Source organism: Emydura macquarii, unplaced genomic scaffold, assembly GCF_026122565.2.
Source record: "Emydura macquarii macquarii isolate MOO-44397 ecotype Brisbane River unplaced genomic scaffold, CSIRO-AGI_Emac_v2 contig_1363, whole genome shotgun sequence".
Classification (NCBI taxonomy): Eukaryota; Metazoa; Chordata; order Testudines; family Chelidae; genus Emydura; species Emydura macquarii.
Window position 1 is genome coordinate 20,512,392 of NW_027131500.1, and position 27,698 is coordinate 20,540,089.

Below are 27,698 nucleotides of genomic sequence, written 5' to 3' on the forward strand. Positions count from 1 at the left end.
TCAGTGACTGAATGGACCACAAATCAAGGAAAGTAAAGGAAGCAGATTGAGAAATCTGGCTTTGTTGCCACATGATATACCTTTACTATGGATAAGTGTCTCCAGAGTGGGTAATCGGTCATCTAAAGAATGCACTAAAGGGCATTGGAAGAACATTTATTTCTCATTCATAAACATTACTTTATATATGACTAATTGTAGCAACCCAGAAGCCTTAATTTCCACTATTATTCTACCTGGAAAATGTATCTTTACCCTACAGGAAACACTAAGTAGCATAATTTCTGAAAGATCTGAGTTTAACAGAAAATTTCCTGGAAGTTTAAATTTCAAACATCACTTTGAAGTAACTAAGTTTAAAAACTGAATGTAGTCAGGATTTAAAATATAAAAGCTGTGTTGTATTTACAAGTTTTTCAACTCTGTTTACCAGTTCAAAAGCAAGGACTAAACCTGAAGACTGCATGTTAAATGAAAATAACTGATGACACAATAGCTACCTGGCACTTTCATACTGTTTCACAGTTATTAATGTATCTTCAATTGTTTTATTCACCAGGGTGTTCACACTGGCAATAAAAAAGTTAATAGCACTGAGAAGGGTCTCTCCGTTTTTTGCTAGAAGTTTCTGAGTATCTGCGTTGTATCCAAATTCCTCCTATAACAAAGAACAAAACAAAAAATACCATCATTTATAATTAAATCATGTAATTTATTCAGATACTCATGAACACTGAAAAACCACACATACTTCTTATTAGGAAAAAACATATATGGTAGACCATGTTCTATGCAATTTCATTACTGCTGTTTGAGTGTGTGCATCTTTAAATAGACATGAGTAATTACAATATTCTAGGCAACAAATTAAGCAGAGTCAGAACCACAACTAACCCTTTCGTTTTAGACCTTTACAAGCAAGCAAGCAAGTTTCAAGTTTCTCCCATGAAACCCCACTGATTTCAGTAGAATCTGTCCCAATACTAGGGATGACACCTATTCTTGGTACCAGTTCTATTGTGTTTTTTATATAGACAGTTATGGATCTTGGCTAAATGTAAAAATATTACTCTTATTACCACTTCAAATAACACTACCAAAATATTCAGATTATCATTTTGTAACAGTTTAGGATTAGTCTCAATTCAGCATCTCCCTTAAAGTATTGTTACCAAGACCAGTGGCTCTCAAAATTTCCAGACTACTGTACCCCTTTCAGGAATCTCATCTGTCTTGCGTACCCCCCACATTTCACCTCACTTAAAAACTACTTGCTTACAAAATCAGACAAAGATATATAGTGTCACAGCACACTATTACTAAGAAATTGCTTACTTTCTCATTTTTGCCATATAATTATGAAATAAATCAATTGGAATATAAATATTGTACTTACATTTCAGTGTACAGTATATAGAGCAGTATAAACAAGTCATTGTTGGTATGAAATTTTAGTTTGTACTAACTTTGCTAGTGCTTTTTATGTAGCTTGTTGTAAAATAGGCAAATATTTAGTGAGGTGATGTATCCTGTGGAAGATCTCTGCATACTCCCAGGAGTGCATGTATGCCTGGTTGAGAACCACTGACCTAGACAACTGTAACACTATGAATTATACTAGCACAATAAGAGTGGTTAACTAAATTCACAGGGGGTAAACAGTATTAATTAATTAACAAGGATTATTATTTTATCCTGGAACAAAATGTTGAACACCAAGATCTGATATTTATTTTAACGTTATAATTAACTGAGAAAGCAGAAGGTACTATCATAATGGGTGGAGAGAAAAAGCAATAATACAGATTAGCTACAAATTTTAAGGGGGCATGAGTAACATGAAAATTATTGCCAAAGAGCATTGCAATCAAGTTTGACAAAAGGCAATTTATCAATAGCAAAAGATTTCAATGTCAGACTGCAATGATTATTCTTCTAATGTATCACAAGGGTATCCCACACCAGCTTCATTGATGTATTTGTGTTTTCCATATGGCATCTTCATATTTTGTGTAATCTAAGCTTTCATTTCAACAAAGTAAGTTTCTAGTCATCATGGTTGTCAAGACGTGAACCTACTGTAGCCAATGCCACAGTATAAAAATTAATGCCAAATTAGAACACATAAATGCTAACATTAATTATTTCACAGGTAGAGGAAACAATAGGAGAAGAAATAGCAAAGAGGGAGAGAAACAGTGACAAAGATGGGGAAGAAAAGGAACCTAAAACATAGTAGTGAAGTTACAAGGAGTCATATTATCCTGCTTAGCATATAATAAAGTGCTGAATAAATAAAAGTTTAGGTTACTACATAAGGGCCATATTCTACCCATGATTTTTTAGTGTACCTCACAAACATTAATGGGAGATCGTCTCTGGATTGAGGATAACCCTATTGCTTCCCTACCCCCACATCCGTTCTTTTTTCATATGCTACCTGGCTTCCTCTCTTTATAAGACACAGAACTGTACAGTCAGGTACAACAATATTGCCTAAATCATATATGATATAACTCTGAACTGAAGAATTATCCCAACCCTAAATGTAAGATTTCTAAGTGATCACCTCAAACTTCCTTGCTTGGAGAGTCTAAACGCTGTAAAAAGGAAATGGTTCTCATTATACTATATAGGTTGCAAAGTTCTGATCACAAATGGTGCTACATGAAACAACTGAACTCAACATTTTAGTCAAAGAAAAAATGATTAATCCACATTGTTACCTCACCTCTTTTGCATGAGCCCTACTCTATTCCCAAATACATACACTACAGGCTCGTTGTATTGTACAGGAAATGATGATCTACAACACTTCTAATGACATTTCATTAGTGACAAATGAGTAGTAAAAGTGTTTACTACACATAGGAAACTTGCATGTTAGTTGTCCCTTCAGTCCAAATTCCAATTAAGGACAGATATTTAAAACAAAAAAGCTATTGGATGACCTTATTGTAACTTCAATGATTTCCTTCAAAGTCTCAAATGCTATTACATAGCAGCTATCTTCCTAAATATTGAAGTTCATCTACTGTGCAATATGCACAAGCCAGTGAAGTTTATGCTCATAAATTTATATTTTATTTTCTAGTATTACTAAAGTCTTACATGGAGTTCCAATGATTTCAAACTCAGGTCTGCAAATGCATCTCCAAGTTGCCTTTGGGTATGAACCATCTGATAGAGTTGCGTGGACAAAGTCTGTGCCAGTCTCAAGATATTTTCATACTTTTTTTTGTTATCTCTCAGTATTTCTATTTGGGCTTCCAGTTCCAGGTCTACTGTTCTTGAGCCTCGGCCCAGCTTTTCAGAGATGATCTGACGAGTACACTGTAAATACATAACAAATAGTTTAGAATTATTATAAAAGCAAAAAAATCTATATTCAAGAAGTGCAGCATACACCCTTTCTTGGCTTCAAAGAGTACATAATTAAAAGCAATTCTTTCACAATCACTCCTCCCAATGTAAGTTTGCACAACAAACTAAAAAAAATGTCAAGCTCTTTAGAAGTTTATCAGGACTCAGCAAGAACATTTGTTGAACAAGTCTCAACTTCTACTAATACAAATATTTCAGTTAACAAATCAAGAGCAGAACTAATTACAATTCTCAAATGAGATATTTCAGATCTTCATTTTTTAAATTTGGTGAATCTCATTAAGTAAAAGCAATTATTATTTAATTCAATACATTCAAGTCAGTTCATTAAATACAGCATAAACCAGAATGTTACTGATTCTAAATAACTATTGTAATATTCACTCTATCTTCATCTACCCAACCAACCAATCCTACAGGCATTACCCACTTAATTTCAAAGTTAGACCTACTAGATACAGAGCATCTGCAAATGTAAGTTTCTATATTTCAACATTTAAAATCTTACTATTTCAGGAAACACAACTGCTTCTTCTCATACTGTGGTAACTGGGGGAACATTTTTGATCTATTGGGAACTTTTGCTGAGGAACGTATAAAAAAGAATCTTAAGCATAGGCGTGCGCAGCATATTTTCATTAGGGTGTACACATTTTCAACCCAGATAATCAGGGGTGTCAAACTCAACTCCACCGGCAGGCAACATTTGAATTACCTGCCAGCGGAATTCTCTCAACGTACTTGTGTCCACTGAGAAATGACAAGAGACAGAGTATTTTGGCAGCAAATCGCGGCGTCTTCCCCTCCGCTGCAAGATTGCGCAGCTCTGGCCACCGAGAAACCACACGCCCGACACACTTTCAGCAGCACCATGAAACTGACCGAGGTGGCACCACAGGCAACCAGAAAAAATGTTTGTGGCACGGATACGATACCCCTGCATTAGGGTGTGACTGGGCACACCCGGCACACTCTGTGCGCACACCTATGGTCTTAAGAATGAATGTGTACTTATCTGATTATAAAAAAAGTGTTGATTATCTTTAAACTTTAGGATTTAAAAAGTAAAGTTTACTATACCCTGCCACAGGAGTAAATTCCTAAATTGACTTGCAATTCATTAGTGTAGTGAGCAGCAAATTCAGCATTTAGAAAGGTAAGATACGTGAGTGTAAAACAACATTTTATTGTGGTGATGACCCATTTTTAAGCACGCTTTAAAGAGGAAGTGAATCTGTGGCCCAAAAGAGAAGGTCAAGAAGTCAAGATAGAATGGAATTGCACACGTGGAGGAATGACCTTACTCTGAAGAGAGTCCTGATGGAACTGAGATGATCAAGGTCACAACTACACTGTTGAGAAGGTGGGACCCGATTACAACAGTTTAGTCTTCCAGTGTAAATGGAACCAAACCCTGTTTCCGAAACATTACACTATTGGAATTTGCAGGGCTATAGCAGGATTTGGAAACATGGCTTGATCCACTCTACACTTCGAGATCAGTGTTTTAACAGTGTCCCTCAACCTCACAGATTTTTTCTCAAAGACAAATACATTCAGGAGTTCCTTTTCTTGTATACTTTGGTATATTTTTGCTGTGCCAATAAAACATTTTTAAATTGAATTAACAATGTAGATGACACCCAAGAATGGAAAACCATAGCAAGATAGTGGGAGAGCTGGCAAGTGCAAGGCCAATGGGGTAAAGGTGGAGTCAATTCACAGAACGTTATTCAAAATGACCAAAACCACAAGAAGACCATAAAAAGAATTGCAGTATGAGAATGTGATTAGAACATGAATAAGTGTTGCAGTAGAAGCATAGTATAAGTAAGGATAAATTCTGGCTACTTTCCAGAGAGGATGATATGCAAACTTACAAAGAAGGGAAATGTAAGAGGAAATCTGAGCAAAGGATGACAAAATATTTGGAATCAAGTGTAAGTTTAAGTGGTAAGGAGACTTATCAGATATGACAAAATGGTTTTTAATCTTAGAACAAAGAGGATTTTGAAGCATTCAGCTTCAGAAATATACAGCACTGGAAAAAAACAAACCTAAGAATCAACATTCACAAATGGGTGAGAAATGGAATAAAATTCCATAGAAGTAGTCCAAAAGCTTACATTAGCAATCAGCTTCACTGAGTTGCTCCTTCAAAGGGTAAACTATATGAAGAGGAGGTTAAACAGAGAACCTAGAGAGATCGTAGATGATTATCCTCTTATTTGATTTCTTCTTTTTAGTGGGTAGTCCAGTCAGACATGTGGATATTCTATCCTCCCACCAGCAGTTGGAGAAAAGAAATGGAAGTATTTAGAGAAGTCAGGTGCCCTGTACTGAAGTAGGTGGCTTTGGCTTGGCATCTATGATGTAAATTATGGAAAAATATATATACAACTTACTGAGAAAAAACTAAAACTGAGAATAAAAACCCAAAACCAACCTGAGATTAAAAAAAGACAACATTCAAGGTGAAAAGAGGGATTTCTGCAAACTGCTTCCTGGACATTCATGACAAGAGAAGAGTCCATTAGAAAACCAAGGTATCAGACTGCTTTGAAAAGTGGAGATCTGAATCATTCCTCCACTTAATTTTGAGGGGATTTTTTTAAACTGAGAAACAACCAAGAACAAGGCAGCTGACCTACACCTGAACAGAAAGATATATTACGTGGGGATAGAAACAGATTGGATATTTCTTACAGGTTAATATTAATACTGAAACCCAGTAGTAGTCACAAGCTACATACCCCAATTATAATTTTTTTCTTGGAAGTGAATATACTTCTTCCTCCCCAGAAGAAGTGGCTTTTGCCACATGGTCAGAAAGAGAGAATAGGGAAGGGTCATTCACTTACAGGGCAACTCATGCCTCCACATAGGAGCATGAGACGGTGTGATTGGAGGGTTACTTAGTACAAGGAGTGAAGAGAGAAATTAAAATGTTAATTCCCCCCAGCAAAGGAGCACCTAGTTAAAGAGAGTTAGTAAAGAATGTTAAATACTACAGACAACAAAGACCCCTGGTTAAACTGGACAGAAGAGCAATTTCACCTCCTTGACTACTCAACTGGACACAGCCTTTTAAAAAGGAGACTGATTTCTCATACAAACAAATAGCACAAGAAGGTTGTCTGAAGTGATCCACAAGATGAAGATAAGTTTCAGATCAAAGAGGTCCAAGAGAAGCAAACCCTTCAACTGAATTAAAAAAGTGGAGGAAGTAGAGACGTGAGACGTACAACTTAAACTGAAAGAATGCTGGAGACACTGGCTTGTTGTTCAACAAACAAACAAAAACCTGACTGATTTCTCTGCAAATTTTGAAAGCTAACAGGATGAGGAGAGGGAAGGATACATGAAAATTATGAAGAAGTTGAGTAGCTATTCACAGAAGGGCATGAGTTCTGAATTAAGAATGGATTAGAAGCCAAACAGGTAAGGAAATAGCATGTTCTCAAGGATACTTTGTTGAAAAAAGAGGGAGGGTGAAGACATGTTTTGTTTGTATATATTTTGCTTTGAACAGCTAATCCAGAGGCACTGAGCAGAGCATGAGTGATTTCCTTTGTCCCGCAGATATCTGGAGTCAACAGTAAATTAAATGTCTCTGGCCGTGTCTTTCACTAGGAAAAAGGGTGTGGGTTTTTAAGACAAGGCCTCAGAGAAAGAAGTTCTTTCGTGATGCAGAGAAGCCTTTGGTTGAGGGCTAGAACTGTACCACCACAAAGGAGAAACAAATGAGGTAAGATGACTTTGAGTTGCATGTAGGTCAAAGGAAAATGAAGCCCATGGGACATAGCAAAAGAGTAAGGTATCTTTACCATCTACAAAACAAGAACTCAAGCAAACTGCTCACAAACCTCTGTTCAGTGAAGAAGGGGATAGGATGGGAAGTGTTTGGGTGGACTAAAGAAGTACTGAATCACTGATAAGGGAGGAGAGTCTCTGTACTCTGGATCTCACACTCTTCTTAGTAGATTCTGCCATGCCAGGTGACCCTGCACAGACAGGACCACCATGGTATATCTTCTGAGGCCAGGGCTGTAACAAGATTCTCTAACATAATAACCTAAAGATGGAGTTAGGCTGTTCACAGTGGTGGCAGATGACAAAACAAGGAGCAATGGTCTCAAGTTGCAATGGGGGAGGTCTAGATTGGATATTAGGAAAAACTGTTTTTACTAGGAGGGTGGTGAAGCACAGGAATGGGTTACCCAGGGAGGTGGTGAAATCTCCATCCTTAGAGGTTTTTAAGGCCCCGCTTGACAAAGCCCTGGTTGGGATGATTTAGTTGGGATTGGTCCTGCTTTGAGCAGAGGGTTGGACTAGATGGCCTCCTGAGGTCCCTTCCAACCCTAATATTCTATGATCGTATGTCAAAGGGTCTTGGTTTCTCCCAAGGCAAAAATGGGGAAATTTTTGAAATCCCAAGAAGTTTTGCAGGACAGGAACAGTCTCCTGTCCAGCTCAACTAGAGACCCTGGTAATCAGATGACTGGTGCCTTGGTATCTTTGCATGAGTTCTTAGATTTGTGGAGATTCTCTCACAGCAAAGCATTCTCTTCTCCATAGGCTGGAGGAGTGGTGAAGAGTCTGAGGTGGCCTGATACACATACAAACACAATTCCTTCCCTCCAGCTCTCTGATAACCAAGTTTCAGGCAGAGTAAGGAGCTGCTGCTCTGAACTGGGCTAAATTTAGAACTCTTGGCAGTGGTATGTTGACTGCCACAAGTGTACTAAAATATCCTTATATCAAGGGCCTCAAAAGGGAAGATGGGGGAGCAGTCCATTGTGGTCACTATCAACAAAGTAAATGAGCTTTATCACCACCATTTTATTATTTATTCACTTGTTTCTACATTATTCCACCAAATTCAGATTATTGGGTGCACTTGAACACAAAGAATGGTAATGTGATGCCATGGTAATATGAAAAAAATACCAGTGCAAACACACTCAAAGACGTCACCTTGATACCAGATGTAATCTCAAATCCAAAAACTGAAAAAATCCAGCAGGGATGAAATGTCAGAAGACCGATGACAATGATTAAGAGAATTTTTAGATAATTTGTAATAAAAATAACAGTTTCAAATTTTTCTTACAGCTAATGCTACCCAATGACAAAATCATATAAAACTTATAAAACATGTAGGATTTAGGCATTAGTGAACTTCAAAACTAAACTTGTTTTAGCTCAAGTAAGTATGTTTATGGGGAAAATATAATCCACCCCCTATTTCGTCATGCTAATAAAGTCTAAAAGCTATCATTGCATCATAAAAAATTAAGATATCTTGATATCTAAGATATCTTATCTTATTAAGATAAGATGTGGATTCTGACAGAAGATTCTGGAGTTCTAACAGACTAAAAAGTCTGGAGGGAAAAATTAACAGTAAGAGGCCTAGTTAACCAAGTCATATCTACATCAGTTCAAAATATATGTCCGTCAATAACAATGGCAGATGTTTAGCTATCTAACATGCTGCGTCCTTTAACACATCTTATATCAGGGCTCAACAAACCCCGGGTGCCAGGTCGCCACGGCACCTAGGAATTTAATTCTGGCGCCTAGCATTTCTCCCAATGAAGGACTGGGTCTCAAAGGGAGCGGCCGCCGCCCTCCGGCCAGGGCGCCACTGCGTCCATGTGGTGGGGCCGGGAGGGGGGAGCGCTGCGGCTGCTGCGCTCCAGCCAGGGCACCCTGCCGCTGGCCCACATTGTGGGAGAGGGGCAGGGGCGAGAGTGGCTGTCGCACTCCGGCCAGAGCGCCCTGCTGGGCCCATGTGGTGGGAGAGGGGCGGGTGGGGGTTGGGAAGAGGCTGCCACAGCCGGCCCATTAGCCCTTGAATGAACACTGGAGAATTATCCTTGAAACTAGATGGGCAGACAATTATGAAAATGCAAAGTTTCAAGTATCTGAGTTTCAGAATCCAGGAAAATGGGGAAATGGAAGATGAAATTAGAGATAGGATAATAAACTGCCCGATGGTAAGTTCACCCACACTTTCTCCTCCATGACACAAAACAATACAAATATGAATTAAGAGTTTCAGGTAGAGGTTATCAAGCAACAATTTAGCGATAATGTATTCCAATTACTGCTCATCTCTGGCAGCACATCTGAGTGCCGAATTCTTTGTTTAGTGATCATTTGCGATCATGTGTATCGCAGTGTATTTTGGTGGACATTTTGTTGGCAGGTGGCGCAAAGCAAGGAGCACAGTGATTGGCTTGTGTGCTCATCTGTGTTAAACACATAATAGACATGAGACGAACGACGCTTTGTAGTCTCGTGGTGTGTACAGGTGTGTACACGTGTGTCTTGCCTATAACTTGTTTACCACTCAATGATGGAACATGAAATTTTTTTGGTAGTCGTTAAAACATAAAACCCTGAAAGCTGAAAAACCCTGAAAGCTGAAAAACCCTGAAAGCTCCTTAATTTTCGGGCTGGCTCCTAGATACAAAGCATATTTGTCGAGCCCTGTCTTATATTGCAATATGACACTTTTAGAAATTTTAATTTGCATTAGTAATAGACTGGAAACAGCAAAACAAATATAAACACACAGTATAAGCTTGCAAACCTTGTAAGTGTTTAGGCTCCATTTTCTCACAAGCTCCAATTTTTCCATTGCTGGATTCTTTACTTCATCTGCTAGAACAACTGGCCCACTTTTCTGCTGCATTCTCCCACCACCTGAACAAGTAAAATACAAAAAATCTTTAGGGCCCATATTTTTAAGTAGTCAAGATTATAACTGCATCTCTAAAGGGTCAGAAAACTGCACTTGTGCATGGAAAAGCAAATTATGCGTCTAACTAGATTTTATGTGAACAGCTGTGCTAGGTAAATGGATATGAAAAATGAGCACAAAACTGCTTTTTAAAAACCAATCAGGCCTACAAGTGCATACAATAAAGGGAAGTAAATCTATATTGATTTTAAAAATCAATCCAGAATATTTGTGTAAGTGAATAATTTAGGTAAACTAACACTAAATTGAGTAGTAAAGTATGATAAAGTTATCTGGGTGTTTCTGTATAGAATTTTTACTACCCTCAACAAGTATTTGAGATATTTGTTTAGTTATTTAAACTGTTTTAAAACAACAAATGGGTAGCCTCAACAGTTCATCATCTTGTTGGAATTAGCCAACCTAAAAAACGTTTTTTTTACACCCTACAAGCCATTGTTAACATGTTACACAAGAATACAAAGTACAATCAAACTGCTGCCACAAAGTACACCCAACTTAAGATATACAGAACTGTCAAAACAATATTTATTGTTAACATAAAGAGTAAGAAATTCATGATGTTTTTACAGATCATGCTATTGTTAGCTTCAACATGTTTAGTTAAAATTGACAGAAGAATCTTAAGTCTCCTGTACATATAAAAAGGTTAGCGTACTTCATAGTTTTATTAGGTCCTCATTCACAGAAATAGTGGAACTAATTAGTCCTCATTCAAAATCTGCAATAAAGAAACCATAGCAGCAGTGAAACAGAATGAAGGGTCACCCTCAGCACACTGTATTCAGTCCCAACTTTTTGCAGTTAGCAGTCAGTATGGAATGTTATTCAAATTGCACATTTTGAATCGAAAAGCTGATTCCCAATGTCATAAATTGTAAAAAATGTTGCTGACATTTTGTTGGCAGCATCTCGCACTACCACATATGCAATGACTGCCCAAGTTATGCCAAGTGCTCTTTAGTATCCTACAAAGGAGGGAAAAAAAATGAATGAAGAGCAAGGTAGTTTGTTAGTACACATATGAATTCCCAGAGAGTTACATACACTCCATGTGGTTATTGCTGCTATTTTAGCATACTTAATAGTATACAACGAGAGTCATGCGACTTCACTTCTAAAGAGAACTGCAAAATTAAATGCCTGGCAAATGCAAGACAGAGTCAGTATGGAAATGTTTTCTTCAAGGTCCAAAGGAACTATTACAAACACAGCAGAGTTAAAAAAGTTAAGCCATTTATAAAAAAAAGGTACTTGACAGTGTCCACCCTTAGGTAAAAAAAGCAAGTTATATAAAGGAAGGAAGTTTAATCATTCGGCTTTCCAATAGAATTCCAGGATAAAAAACTCAATTATTAGCAGAAGACCCATAGGCATATGAAGGTGAATTATTCAGAAAGCTCATATAAACTGGAGAGAGAAAGACTATCCCTGCATCTGCCACATCTCGTATAATGCAGAGCACTATGTTCCTCACCCTAACCTTGCCAGGTTATTTATAAACAAGTAAAAATAGTTGACTTCTGCATATGTCTGGAGACATTCCTTTACAACAATGAGCATTAACATATGCTTTACATTTTAAATGTACAAATATTAAGTAATTAATCCTCACAGAACTCCTCTAAAGTAGCTAAGTGTTTCCCCCATTTTAGAGGAAGAAACAAACACAAAGAGGTTAAGTAACTTCCCCAAAGCCACAGAGGCAGTTGGGACAAAGCCTGGTTTGGGTGTTATGAATTCCAAAATCCAATCTCATATGTGGACTATTAGAATATGCCCCTGCTTTAGCTGGCAAAAAAAGAAAAAGCTGACTGCTTTAGCATTAACAATTATACCTAGAGTACTTTTTATATGTCATTTGTTTTTATTTATTGTTGATAAAAAAGTAAGAAGTTATACACATTATACTTAATGCTTTGGAGCAGGAAGAGTTGTTCAGAAGGAAAAGCATAGATTACTTTGCAAACTGTTGAAGACCAGAAGTGATAGAAGCACCAAAAAGCAGGAATTACACACCCACCTAGTAAAAAAAGCCAAATTATTACAAACAGTATGAGTTAGTGTAATGTGAGCAGAGACAAAGACGTTATCCACAGTGTTGTGAATACCTGTGGGAATAATTAAATCATTCCCCTGTCCAGCCAGTCTGCTAGCTGCTGCATTGCTAGGAGATATAACAGATGATATAGATGATGCTGAGGAACCTGAAAAGGGGACACATTTAGCCATGAAAATCCATCATCATCTTTCCTCAGAAAAAGTGCAATTTTATGTACAGAGATAGCTTTTAATATTGGAGTTATACCAGTACCATCAACACATTAAAACTAGAGTAATGTATGGAATTGTTCTTGGGATTTCTGGTAGTACTATATTACAAAGATGCAGGTGTAAAAAGTACATCTCAAAGTTATTCTTGACTTAATCGTTTGTTTTCTTTAAATGAAGCTGGCAGTATGACTGGAAGTAATCAACCAAAATACAAAATGCCAGATGTAGGGGGCAGGAAAGAAACCAAATAAAATTACTTTCATGTTGTTCAATATGGGTGCTTTTCAGCTGAAATCTGATTTTTCTTATCTAAATATAAATCACTATCGTTATCATGCTATACTCACAACCTTGAGGGTTGATACTTGGACTCTGGATTCAATTCCAATTTCCAATAAGCAGGTGCAGGAACAGATTTTAATGAAGTGCAGTAGCTGTATGTCTATAATATGCAGCAATAATGCCTCAGTATCCGAGATCAGGATTGAACCATAAGTTTTTAAAATGTTAGCCTGCATGGCTCACTGTCTAAAAGAAAAAGGCCTTCTAAAAACATTCATCCCATTAAAAATATTGAGTTATAGGAGTCGCTGTGTTGACATTAAGAGTGCTTGCTCCTAAAACTATTATACGTATTTTAACAAGTCATTCAGCTCATGGCTTTTATACTCTTCCACATCAAGAACACTGTGTAATAAAATAGTCCATTTAATTGTACAAAGGCAACCATGAAAAATACATCTCATTTGCCTAGGACAAAATATTTTTTTTGATGGGTGTCTAAAAATCAGTACATTTTCTCCCCCAGTCATCATGGTGAATGGTATTTCAAGTCAATTTTGTGTCTGTGCTGGTTAATTTTCATAACATTTTTTCAATGCTGCATAAAGATTTACTGGCTCAATATGCCCTTAAAAATTTCTCATGTACTCTTTAATGGCTTCTACAAAAGTTATAGTTTATTAATTCAGTAATATCCCAAAAGAGTTCTTTATATAACAAGCAACAATCAGCATCTGTTTATTTATATATAAATATATATGGGTCCCTGTAGCAAGGAGAATTTGTTTCCCCTTGTCATTCCTACTGTAAGAGTAAAGTATGAAAATTTTTAGCAATATCATTAGTACGTGTATACACACACACACACACACACACGAGTTAAGACCGAAAGACATTCATTTAACTTGCCCTACCTTGTCACAGTATGATATGTTCTATGAGTTTGCAATACCTTAGATACTAATGTACCCCAACCCTGCAACTAGATTCATGCAGGCACAAAGATCTGTTCACAAGGATTCAATTGCAGGAGCAGTGCCTAAACACAGAATGTAAGCAAGCTAAGAGCAACTTTCCATTCTTTAAGTTTTCTTGCCTTTTGGCACAATAGTATTAAACTTTGTTTACACTTCATTTTTCACAATACCCATTTCCCCCTCCCATCCCTACTAATTTTGCTTTTTTTCCCCTATGCATTCTAATGAACAGAAATCAAATATCTTAACATTTGACATCAGTGGTTTTTTTTTTTTGGTCTATCATCTTATTCAAAGCTGAATTTCCATCATCTCTCATTTGTTTGGCAAAATCAAAATTAGAAATCTGAAGTAATTATTTTGGCAAAAGACTGGAGTATTGTTTTTAAATTCAAGTTAGTTAATAATATTATCTATATTTCACACAAAAAGAGCACAAAGTTCCCGATTTGTTTCGGCATAAGAAAATTAATGAATTTTATTGCCTACATTTTAAAGCATCTATGACATTTCAGAATTATTAGCATAGCTTGCAGTGTCCTGTGCACTTCATTTTGGTAGTGGTTAGGTGTACCTGCTCTGCTACGCTGGTTTATTACTTCCTTACAGAGGGAATAGAAATGAAAAAGGGATGGCAAGCAGTGTTTATCATTTACTCAGCTTTCTTTATCTGTACTGACAAGTTCAGACACTCAAGAGCCACCAAAACATTTTAATTATGTAACAATGTACTTCTCATTTTGCTTCATTTCTGCATTTTTAAGGTGTTACTTACAAAAGCAATTATATATAAATTATGTCTCCTACTACAAAGACTATTTCAGAGCTGCTCACTCAATATTGAGTCATATTTTCTAAATTCATAATCTTGCTCTAGTTAAAACCATCTATAACGGCTTTTTTAAGACTTCATTCCTGTCCTGTTTCCTGTGTTCTTTATTATTTTCAGACAGTAGATTAAAGAGAAAGTGCTATTACTGACTTGTTTAATAATTTTGCATTTCTCAAGGTTAGCTTTTAAATAAATCCACTCAAATTAAAGGAACCTGCAGCTCTATGCTGAGCAAGTAAAATGGTGGATCCATCTTCAATATGACCAAATTCTTATAGTATTTTTAGGACTGATTCTTATGCTTTGTGTCTAAGAAACTTAACATATACAATACATCACAATAAAGAGGAAACAAGTTAGTCTCATTGGAACATTGTTACAGAGCTGGGAAAAAAGACTGTCACTGTAATTCTATTTGCTTTAGAAAAGTGAAGTGGAGTGACAGTTCGAATAAGCCACTATCAGTTATTAAAATTTGAACAATATCTCCAACTTGTTTACTTATATAGCTCTAATTATGTATAGAGTTCTTACTATCATAATCTCAATTTTCCCTTCTTAATATAGCAGTTAGGAAATTATCCATCAAATAGCATACATACTTTCATAACACCATGAATCTTTTCATTAAGAAATACAACATGATGCATAGGAAAGGAGCTATTAAAATTAACTGCAGGCTAGTTAAATTATCTAATCTGCTCTGTGTTTTTATTAAAACCCCTTGACAAGTGGATATCAATTTCTCATTTTAGCAACCCAGTTGTTGAGAACACACATTTCACACCTTAGATATACACGACATATCAGAGTAATTGCTATTTATCCTGAAGTGTTTAAAGCAGTTACACAGTTTGAAAAATTCTGAGGAACTTCATAGCTGTTTTAAGAGGCCATGCCTTTAAAAATATGCCTAAATCAGTACATTGTTGAAATTTTAAGTGTGCAGATATACAAGTAGTTTTTACCTTGAAATGGCCCTGCTTCAATTACTCCCTCTTTGGTGCTGTCAAAGCCATGAGATGTTATTTGGGTTTCCGAGAGACCAAGTCCAACTGGTAACGAACGTTTCAAATCCTTGGAAATATTTGAATAAAAGGGAAAATCCATATAAAAAAACCTAAACAAGGAAACTTTTAGGCATTATAGTATCTTTGCAGGTGCATCTTAAACAATTCTGTCTATAGCCTGGAACTTGTCTTATGGTGTCATGGCATTCTATTGTGATGCATTAGTAGCAAACGTTTACAACACAAGATACTGTTTTACAGTGTCTGTTAGATGAAACCGTTTGTGTGCTCATTTTAAAGCAGGGGTATCAAACTCATTTGCTATGGCGGGCCAGATTTGAATTAAATGTACTTCATGTGGGCCATACATACCATAAATCGAAATACTAGGCACAACCATTTTTATGTAGTATTATATTTTATTTGCTAGATATCAGTAAACTGCAGTAAATTCACTTCTACAACTATTACTATTTTACGATTAAAAGAATCGATCAATGATTAAGAATTATAGTACTGTGCGATGCCCCAAGACCACACTGTCCCTCTCCTGCCTTTTGGAGCGCTGTGTCTCATGCACACAGCGCTTCACGCTTTGCCACCAGAGGACACAGTTCTGGCGGCAGTGCGGGCCGCCGCAAGATCTTGCGGCATTGTACCCTCTGGCAGCAGCGCGCCCCGCCACCAGAGAGTACAACGTTGTGAGATCTCGCAGCAGCACGCGCTGCCACCAGGGACCGGACCAAAAAGGTTGGTGGGCTGTATCCGGTGGGCTGGATGTTTGACAGTCCTGTTTTAAAGAGTGTGTTGATTTGTTTTGTATATGAAAAAAACCACCATTTTTCCTTTCCTTACCAATGTACTTACTGAAGAAAAACAAGACGGTAAATTTTAATTTTTTAAATAGTTGAGTGCAAGATAAACTCCTAGAAACTGAACAGTTAATAGTAATTGGTAAGAGAAGCCTTTCCTGTTGTCTCAATCTTCACTTAGACGAAGTTTTTCTGGATTGTGCATCATCTTACTTGTTCTGTAAAGTGCGAAATACATCATGATGCCATATAATACTTAGCACTGATCACATTTTACGCATTCAAAGCACTATGAAAACACAAAAAAATCCTTAAAACTGCTCTGAGTTAGGAAACTGGGGCAAAAAGATGAAAGTACTTCCCAAAGGCTATGCAGCAAGTAAATCTGGATCAGAAGATTGAATGTCTTCCTTCCAACCTCACAAGTTCCACACTATGTACCAACACAAAGTATTAAAAACAGTAAGCAGAAGGCACAAGCTAATAAATCAGTCACATCATAGTTTACACAATCAGAAAACCGTAACTGCTGACATGGAATTCTGAATCTTTCTGATGTTAGCAAGGTGAAAAGAAATAGATAATAAAGCAACAGATGAGCAATGCATGAAGTATGAAGAGAAAAAGATATTTATCTTCAAGAAGCTATTGCAGGGCATCTGCAGTAACTACTTCTAATATATATACACTGAACACTAAGAATTAACATCTTTAAAACCCAAATTATGGTTTGATATATTACAGTAGTCACTTAAATCTGCAAGTTCCATGGGAGTTGATGCATAGGTGTGATATTACCTATAGGCTCAAATTGTCAGCTAGAATGTGGCTCTGTATAATCCCTGTCCACAGCAATACTTCCCTGCAATATAAACCAACTGGCAGGAAAAGAGAAAAGGGAAACCTACAAACACACAAACTCCAAAGTAAAAAAAAAAAGTATCCTTAGCAGAAGAGACACTATACTTTGATTAAACTAACCATGATTCCTGATTATTGCTCATGTATTTATGAAGGGACAAACAAAGTGAATCATTTAAGCACAATAATAAATAAGAAAAAGAAATAAGCAGCATCAGCATCACCATCACTAACTGCTTCTCAGGGCATGTCTACACTGAAGCTCAAGACTACCTATGTTAGGTCGACTTGAACCACTGCAGTTGTCCACACTACCCTCCTTCTCTCAGCGGTGCACGTTCTCACCAGAAGCACTTCCACCGACTTAAGAGGGCCAGTAGGGGCAGTGGCCCAGCTCTCAGCAGGATTAGATGTCAGCTGGGATTTCTTTTCAATTTCACAGCTCTAGCATGGACTACATAGACACTGTTACACTAACTATACTGACATCAGCCTATGCCTCTTATGGAGGTGGAGTTACAAAGGTGTAATAGGGCACTTACATCTGCAGGAGCAAGGCTATAGTGTGCACACTGACACAATTAGGCTGACGTAAATGGCTTTACGTCAACCTAACTCTGTAGTTAAGATCAGGGCTCAGTCTGAGGGCTTGTCTACACTGTGGGCTCCTCAGTGATCGATGCAGCGGGATCGACTGAGCAGGCCCTCCAGTAGACGCCATTAGTCCACCTCCCTGAAAAGGAGTAAGGCTGCCTCAATGGGAAGGCATCTCCCATTGACGCAGCCCCGTGTAGATGCCACGGTACATCAATGTAAGCACGTTGATGGGAGATACGCAAGCTACATTATGTAGCTTGCGTATCTCCCATCAACAGCCAGCGGCAGTGTGAACTAGGCCTCAGCTTACGTATGGGCATTAGGCTCCTATAAAGCTTTGTATTTTAAACTCAATTTCTAAAGGCTCTAAACTCCAGCCCCCACCACACTCTCTGGCCAATTCTTCTCCTGAAAATGTAGATGCTAAACCTCTTTCCTGTGAAAGTGTTAAAATTCTCAGCTTCTTGTCAGCACTTTTAAGGCCCTTCAAAAACCTATCCCCAGCCTGCCTATTCTCTTATCTCAATAGCATGTGTACTCTCACCTTCACTCTATGATGCCAGCCTTTATTGCCTATTTGCTAAGTTTTGACAAAAGTACCTACATATTTCCTCTCCCCACCCCATGTTGCTCCTCTTGTACAGGAGGAGCTCCTGTAAACATCTGCAATGCCACATCTCCTCCTAATTCTTCTTCAGAACTCTTCTGCCACAATGGCTACGTACACACGGACGGCAGCAAATTCGCCACCATCAGATTGATCTTTCTGGATCGATTGAGTGGCCAGTGAAGACCTGCTTAATCCATCTGGAAGTTGATGCACTAAATCCACCCCATCAAGTAGCATAGCCTACATCGATGGGAATGCATTTCCCATCGGTGCAGCGCATTGAAGACACCGTGCACAACAGAAGTTAAGAAGTTGACAGGAGTTACGAAAGCTACTCTGTGTAGCTTGCGTAACTCCTGTTGACTACCGCCGTATTTTCAGGTAAGTGTAGACTTGGCCAATGCCGATAATTGCCTCAACAAGGGTAAGGCAGCCAGCATGCTGTGTCCATTGCCTATCATAGCAAGCAGTGTTCTCATTGTTTCTTTGTGCTCCCATATATTTATCCACCTGCTGCATCACTTCTTATTTTACAACCAAAGTATAAGGTTTCTTGGGCAGGGACCATCTTTTTGTTAAGAGTTTGTACTATGTCAAGCATAATGGGACACTGATCCAGGAGCAGCAGCATGTAGGGGGGCCCTACAGTACAAGATAATAAACAGAGGCCTTACCATAATTTATTCCAGCAGTAAACTGCACTATCAAGATTTGATAGAGTGTGAACCTGAGGCACGATGGATAAAAACCTATGATTTTAATCAGATCTTTATTTAAATCAGGTTATTTAAATCAAATACTTTTTAAAAACAAGCCTATTTAAAATTTGAGGGTTTACGGATACAGAATATTTAAAGGATTTTTATAGATTAGATAGTAAATTAAGACCTTAATATAAATTGTCAATTTCAAACTTAAATTTAAAGAGGCAAAGGAGTATGTGTTAATTATATACAGAAACAGGGGAAAAACCATCTGATTTTTCAGGTCAACTCAAGCCTTATAAATGTTGAAATATGTTCTTCGTTAGGTAAGTACCTATTATTTTCAGTCTAAAATGGAGCAAATGCCAATATTTGCTTTAGGTCAAACAGGAGTAATTTCAGTTTGTTTTAAAGAAAGCTTTTGCCTTAATTACTTTTGGTTTCAGTGCAGAGTATTTTCTTCATTTGGACTAGTTCAAGCGAAGTTGAAAAGTAAATTGGGGACTGAAAAAAAAAAAAGCAGGGAAGCTTATTTTCCTCTTCCAAAGTATAAATAAAAATCAGGTGTGAGAGGATGAGATCTACTAATTCTAAAAATTTGGAAGAACATGGGGTCACATTTGCAATATACTTTAGCACCTAACTATGCAGATAGGTGCCTAGTAGGATTTTCAAGAATACCTAAGTAGGTTAGGTGCTTAACTTTTTTTAGTTTAATGGGAATTAGGCACTCTTAACAATCCCATTAGGCATTTTTTGCATTTTCAGATCCCTACACCTTTGAAAAATCCCATCTGCATAGTAGCACTTAGTGAAGACTACCAGTAGTACAGCTGCAGCGGTGCAGCTCTGCCTCTGCAGCGCTATAAGCGTAGGCAAGCTTAGTCTTTTCTTATGCATCCAGCACACTTAAGACCAAAAAAAACTCTATTAAAAACAATTTTAAAATGCTATTTTTGTATATTAAATCGAATTCCAATTTCCATCTAAATGCAGCTTGAAACAAATCCTGAGTAAAAAGTCAAGTTTAATCTACCTACCTCAGGTCCTAGAGCAACGAAGCTGCTTCAGCACACACTACAAGCCCACTCAGAACCCTTTGTAATTACTCTCAGGGCTATCCTGCCTTGCCATGGCTTCACTGCTCTGGGACCCAAGCCTACTAGAGTATGTCTACTCAAACTACAATCACACCTTATGAATGCAATATAGACATATCCTTAGTGTAAAGGCTATACAGTATTTGATTGCAAATCAACATGTTTTAATGGCAATACCAACCAATGATGATCAACTTTTTTTTAATAAAGGATAGTAACTATAAAGTACAAATACCAAACAAGAATAGAATCAATTATTTCAATCAGTGATCTTGCTTGCTGATTTAAATCATGATTAAAATTGGTGATTTCAAAATCAGTCCTCTCCAACCTGAAATTTTTTTTTGTTTAAGTAAAAAAAAGAGAGGTATTTGTACTGGACATACGAGTTCCTGCATGAATATTTGGGTTTGGTTTTTTGGCATACGATCTCAGGCAGCTAATTATGATTTATTACAAAACACACCTAAAAAAGAAGGCTGCCAACAACCCATAATGGTCTTGATGAAGGGATTTATCACTGACAGCTCATATAGAAAAAAAAGTGAGCTAATTTGGAGTAAATTTAAATTGTGGAAAAAAAATGAGACATGGTATGTACATTCACATTTACAATAGTAGAAAATTGATGTGTGTGCTATGGGAGATTTATTTTTGAAGGGTGTAGGGGCAAAAAAGGTGGCTTTGTCTTGCATTCCCTCAGAAGTTTGTTACTTGGTACAAGGTAAGCAGCATGGGCAGGAAATACCTTCATTTTAAAGGAAAGTGACTATACTTTGTCTCATTTTTACTTTTCTGTTAGTCCTGGAACAAATTCCTGGACTGCAGAAGAGCCACTTCCAGCTTCATAAAGTTGGCCTTCACTTTGTCAGTGTAGAACCCACGCAGTCCCCACATTTTGTTGATGCATACATGTAAAGATTAGAGTGACCCAAAAATAGTATTTCGGAATCTGTTGCATCTGACTCCAGAGCATTTTTTCAGCCAACAAAGGAGACAATTGTACTGGGATCAACAATACCAGTGCAGAGTCCTAGCAGAAGTCTTTTCAGAAGACAGTATTGTTGACTCCAAAATATACAGTAACAGTGCCATTGGCCCTGAGGAAGCAATCTAGGTCACTAAGGAGCATGATCCCACAAAGCTTTTGAAGATTCACAGCTGCAATGCAGTTTGAAAAAAGCTTGTGAAGACAAGTTAGCTTGATGATTCTTGGCCTTCTTGGTCAGTATCAGGCCTGGTCTACACTGGCGACTTAGGTCGAATTAAACTCCCTTAATTCGATTTAATTACACCCGGCATCTACACTGGCACCACTGTTAATTCAAATTAAGGTGCCTGTAAAATCGACTTAAGACCACCTCTGCAAGTGGGGTAGCACCTAATTTGAATTTGTTAAATCAGTTTAGTGTCAGTGTAGACACAACAGGACTTTAATCAAATCAATTGACCTCCAGAATGTATCCCACAATACCCCATTTTGACTTCTCTGGACAGTCACGTTGTGCTGCTCTGTGGTCACGCTAGCAGGAAAAGTCCCCTCCCCTCAAGCCCCGGGAAGATTTGAATTTTCATTTCCTGTGCTTGCTGCCAGAGGGGAGAGAGCTTTGCCACTGTTCTCCACATAGCTACTGCAAAGCCCAAACGCGCTCCAGCATGGAGTCAACCAGAGGTCTTAGACCTCATCGGGCTGTGGGGCGAGGAGACCGTTCTGGCTCAGCTCAGAGCCAGCAAAAGGAATCTGGACGTTTATGGAAAGATATCCCAGGCCATGCTGGAGAAGGGACACCAGAGGGACGCTCAGCAGTGCTGAGTGAAAATCAAGGAGCTGCGCCAGTCGTATCAGAAAGCCAGGGAAGCAAACAGCCACTCTGGCTCCTCTCCCAAAACATGCAGGTTCTATGATGAGGTGCACGCAATTCTCGGTGGCGACCCCACAACGGTACCTCCCTGCAGCATCAATACCTCCGCTAGGTCACAAGTCCATGATCAATGAAGACGACTCCGTGGATGAGGAGGAGGAGGAAGCTGTGGAGAGCAGGCTGCAGGAGAGCGGGGTGTCCATTCTCCCAGAAACTCAGGACTTATTCCTGACCCCCAAGCAGTCCAGCAGGACACAGTACAGCACAAATGATCCCAGAAAAGGCACATCTGGTGATTTTTCTTTCTTATTAGCATTTCTGTCCTTGAACATTGGGTGAGGGGGCACGAAGGGGATCTCAGACGTTTCATTGACTGTACTGGGTGGTTACCCAGGGATCAGTTTTTTTATGTGATGAGAAATGCTATGTTTATCATCAGTTGATATCACATGGAAAATTTAATGTACGTAATCTGTTATCCCTCGCCTCGAAAAACTTTTCAGGGGAAGGCTGCCTTGTTCCTCACTCCACAATAGGATTCTTCTCTGCAGTCAAGGTAACCAGCATCATGGCTTCCTGTGTTTTAAGCATAGTCTCCCTCCCCCCCACTCCCACCACCACGCATCCAGTTCCTCTCTGTAAGGGTTTGAAATACAAGCAGAGAAAGGAAATCATTTGCTACATTGTATCATGGGATCATTATCTAAATTGTAACATTTGTATCATTTCCTTCACTATGCTAACTGTGGCTAACTTGTTATTTTTCTTTCATTCTGTAGACACCTCGGCAGAGGACAGACCCTTAAGAAATGCTGCGGACAGACTGTCTCAGATTAGAAAAACAGATGACATGTTTTTGGAGCTCACGAACACCTCAGCAGCTGCAGAGACAGAGCAAAGAGCGAGGTGGCGGACCTTGTCCCAGAACATGGACAGGGCCACAGAGAGTCATATACAAATGCAGGAGCATGATCGCAGTACCACGCAGGAGATGCTGCGACTCCTGCGGGACCAGTCAGACATGCTCCAGTGTCTTGTGGAGCTTCAGAAGGAGCGGAGGCAGGACAGAGTCCCACTGCAGCCCCTCCATAATGCTCCACAACCAAGGGCTATGCCACCCTCCCCCTCCCCCGCCCCCAATAGGTCTCGGAGAAGATTGTCCAGGATGCAGTACGTGCTCTCCTCCACCCCAGTAGAGGTGAGCAGAAAGCTGCAGCGGCCACGCTGACTGCTGGCCAGCAAGCTACCACCCTACCCCTGGAGAAGGTGAATGAACCCCCCCGCCCCATGACTTGAATGTTAAAAACTAAAGTTTTGCATCATTCCAAAACATTTCTTTATTAAATCATATCTTGTTCAGGAGGGATTTGTTGGGCACAGATATCGAAAGGGGTGGGGGGCGGGAAATCAAAGAAAAACAACATACAGGAACAGAAATCACTCCTGCATCTCATTGCAGAACCTGGTTTTCAAAGCTTCCCTAATGCAAAGCGCTCCATGGTTAGATCTCAGCGTACTGCTGGCATTTGGCTGTTCATAATTGGCAGCCAGTCTTTCTGCCTCCACAGCCCAACCCTCAGGGAATCTTTCCCCCTTTGCTTCACACACATTATGAAGAACACAGCAAGCAGATATCACAGAAGGGAGGTTCTTCTCACTCATGTCCAGCCTAGTGAGAAGACTCCTCTATCTACCCTTTAAACACCCAAAGGCACATTCTACAACCATTCTGCAACTGCTTAACCACTTATTAAAACACTCCTTGTCACTGTCAAGGTGACCAGTGTACAGCTTCATCAGCCAAGGGAGCAAAGTGTAAGCAGGATCCCCCAGGATCACTATGGGCATTTCCACACCCCCAATCTGAATTTTTTGGTCAGGGAAGAAAGTGCCTGCCTGCATAGAGAACAGCCCTGAATTACGCACACATCATGCACCTTCCCAGACCACCCCAAATAGATGACGGTGAAACGACCTCTGTGATCCACAAGCCCCTGCAGGAACATGAAAAGTACCCCTTGTGGTTTATGTACTCGGTTGCTAGGTGTGCAGGCCCTAAGATGGGGATGTGCATCCCATCAATGGACCCCCGCAGGATGGGAAGCCCATCATGGCAAACCACTCCACTATGTCCTGCACATTTCCCAAAGTCACTATCCTTCGTAGAAGAAGTCTATTCATGGCACTGCACACTTGATTCACGGCTATGCCCACTGTAGGTTTATCGACTCCAAATTGATTCCCAACCGAGTGGTAACAGTAGGGGGTTGCCAGCTTCCAGAGAGCGATGGCGACTCTCTTCTCCACCATTGTAGGTTGTCTCAAGCTAGTGTTCATATGCTTCAGGGACGGTGCCAGCTCTGAGAACAGTTCGAGGAAAGTTGCCTTTCGCATATGAAAGTTTTGCAGCCACTGATCATCATCCCACAACTGCATAACGATGCAGTCCCACCGGTCTGTGCTTGCTTCCCTGCACCAGAACCTGCGCTCCACGGACTGCAGAGGACACGTTACAGCCTGCAGCAATCGTGAATTGTTCTGCTCGATGGCATGTAGCAGGGCAGCCTCAGTGGCATAGGTATTGTATCTGCTTCACCTTCTTGCTCTGTTTCTAAAGTATTCCACGATGTATTTGTCACGCTCACAATTATAGTGCAGAGTTGAGCTGGCTCCATGTCTATGCAGCAATGGCGATCGCGGGGAGCAAAAAAAGGTGCAAAAATCCTTTTCCTGTTTTTTTTTTTTTTTTTTTTTGGGGGGGGGGGGGAAGGGGGTTTGAGGGAAGTAGCGTTGCATCCTGGGACAAAGACACTCATCCCAACAGCCACCGTGGCTAGTTGCACTGTGGGATAGCTACCCACATTACACCGCTTTCTAATTCAAAATAAGTCTGGCCAGTGTGTACGCAAGAGACCAGTGCAAACAGCATAGTGTGTACACTCCGCTGCGATTTCTAAAAATCGGCTGCTGAAAGTCGAATTAAAGAAAGTCGAATTCCCATGGCAGTGTAGACATAGCCTCAGACTGCAGTCAGTGCTCAGTCTCATCTGGAGACCTTTGTTCTTTCCTGCCTCTGGCAGCAGGAGTTCCCAAAGAGGACTGAGGAGAAGGCTCAGAGTACTCAATAGCAGCGTGAGGCGTCGCATGGCCAAAAGATCTCATGTCTCAGAGTGGCATCTCTCATAGCAGGACACTTGTCGAAACTTGCGTTGAAGCAGGAGGATACTGCTCTTGAGAGGGTAGCTCCATGTCACACACACTCCACGTAGTCCTTTCTAGTGAAAATATTTTGTTAATGGGCATCATGAGCCCTCTGTGTGCACTTAGGAAAAGAGGTACAAATGACACGCTTGCTAGGGATTAGACTTTCCTGAACAAAATAAACATTTTATAGGCACATAATTGGCAGGCATGGCAGTCTCACAAGCAGAACAGATTTTAAAACCTGGAGACCTGTTCTCTGCCATTGGGCCTACTCCTCTGTACTGAGGTGAGAAAGAAAAATAGCTTCATTTTTATTTTTTAAGCCAATGGACTTAGTATAGTTTTTTATACGTTTTATATAACTAAGTTAACTATAATCCTGAACTAAATGACACCGACTCGCTATCACTGGCAGTGAGAAGGAACGGAGTGGTGTTTGGAGCTATTCTAACCTTTCTACTCTTGTTGTAGGTGGTGTGAGTATATAGAGAGAATGCTCTAGTTGATACTGCTGGTTAAAAGATTCTGGGCTCATACATGGAAAGCACAAACCTGGAGTTTATTAAAAATCCCTTGACATAGAAAAGGAGAGTTTCATGCTTTACCTTTCAATTGCCTGGTTTTTGTCATTTGATAAAAGGGAAAAAGCCTACCACATTGTCAAGTTTCCTAATAGTTGGACATAACATTATCTGAACATACTGGGGTTTTTCTTAGTTCACGTTTTAACAGAATGAGATTTAATTATAAACCATTTATGAACCACAGTTGCTTTAAGAAGGTATTTTACATGCTGGTCTGTAAAGCTTTTCGTGTTTTTCCATCAATGCAAGATCCAGTTTTTGGTCCAATACATAATTCTGCTGCTGCAAGTATGCTATCACATGCTCAAATAATATTTTAAGGCTAATTATAAACGCAACATACAATATTTAATCATAAAACTATAATTAGCAGTTGGAGAACTGGTGCATTATATTGGTGAAGTAACTCAGTACATTTAGTAACCGTTAAACACAGGTTAGGCACAAAGTATGGACTTAGTCAACTGATGACATTCAGTTATATGAAAATAAAATCTATCCAAAGATTAGACAGCTTTCTTAAAATAACTGGTCTGGTCCACTAGTAAGTTATATAAAGAGGTTAATGTGTTCTATGCAGAAGTCTGCATCTGTGTTCATTTAAAAATATTCACTCTTTTCAGAAGCAAAATAATTAGTTTAAGTTAGTTTACAATATCATTGCAGTCTCAAATTAAACATTTTCAACGAAACCTGTTTCAGTGATGAGAGCGCAAGACATCAAACTATATACAACTTAAAACCCACTGCCTTAAAGGGGTTTTTAAACTATCAAGTCAGTTCCATGGAAACAAGTTAGTGTACAACATTCTGACTCCATTACAGAAAGCAGTGGAATGCGAGTGTGCTGTCAAGAAGTAGGCTCTTATTCAAAGGGGAAAAAAAAAAAAAAAAGAATATATAGAACAGAAAGTGAGTGTGACTAGCCAGTTAGTGCTTTCTGTATTTTTTTTTAAGTGTACTCCAGTGTGAAATAGTCAGATGAAATACACGTCATAGGTGACCTATTTATAGGAAATTCATAATTACCTTACTCTGAACAATAACTGCTTTATTAAGTATGCGTCTGATACATAGTGACAATGGTGAGACTGTGCTATAGGCTTCTATTGCTGATGACAGTTCCACTACTGATAGAAGTATCATCGTCCCTTCTCCGGAGCAGTTAGCTAACCTGTTCCTTTTCTATTCTGGCTTGTGTTCTATTAAACAGTTTCCAAGGGAGGTTGTGGAATCCCTATGATTGGACGTTTTAAAAACAGGTAAGACAAACACTTCTCTGGGATGGTCTAGGTACTCTGTTCTGCCTCTGCACAGGGTGCTGGCTGGCCTAGATGACCTCAAGGTCCCTTCCAGCTGTGCATTTCTAATTATCCATGTGACTACTGGGAAGCATATCAAAACCTAAAGAGCACATGGAGATGCTTATGATAGTTTTTAATAACATCATACCTGCAAAATATTATTCTTTTGTCTAAACAGTATCTTTAAATAAAAATAACTTGCACATCACCACATTGTAAGGGTGGGACAAGTAGATTTGATGCTTAAAATGGCATATTTTCAGGATGATTTCACAAGATTGGAACAATATGACTTAGTCCAATCATCTTTTGTTATGGATCTTGCCTGGTCTGTTTCTTTTCCATTTAAGAGTTTTATACTCTCATATTCACAAAATCATAGAAATGTAGTGCTGGAAGGGACCTCACAGAGTCATAGTCCATTCCCCTGAGCTGAGGCAGGACCTTGTAAACCTAGACCTTGCCTGACAGGTGTTTGTCTAATTAGTTCTTAATGATGTGGATTCCACAACCTCCCCTGGAAGCCTAT

At 39.0% G+C, this 27,698-nt stretch overlaps 1 protein-coding gene across 5 annotated transcripts in view; it reads right to left on the minus strand.

Moving 5' to 3' along the window:
• The window catches only part of ARFIP1 (ADP ribosylation factor interacting protein 1), an 80,951-nt gene that overhangs the window by 15,612 nt on the left and 37,641 nt on the right, over positions 1-27,698 (minus strand). For 3 of the 5 annotated variants that reach the window (XM_067551885.1, XM_067551884.1, XM_067551887.1), the window contains 5 exons: positions 15,490-15,598; positions 12,268-12,363; positions 9,986-10,098; positions 3,112-3,333; positions 501-658 (listed from right to left, as the gene is read on the minus strand). In XM_067551885.1, the coding sequence (XP_067407986.1) occupies positions 501-658; positions 3,112-3,333; positions 9,986-10,098; positions 12,268-12,363; positions 15,490-15,598 (698 nt within the window). Of the gene's footprint in view, positions 1-500; positions 659-3,111; positions 3,334-9,985; positions 10,099-10,814; positions 11,361-12,267; positions 12,364-15,489; positions 15,599-27,698 lie in introns of those variants that run through there. The other 2 variants (XM_067551886.1, XM_067551888.1) reach the window with 2 other exon arrangements.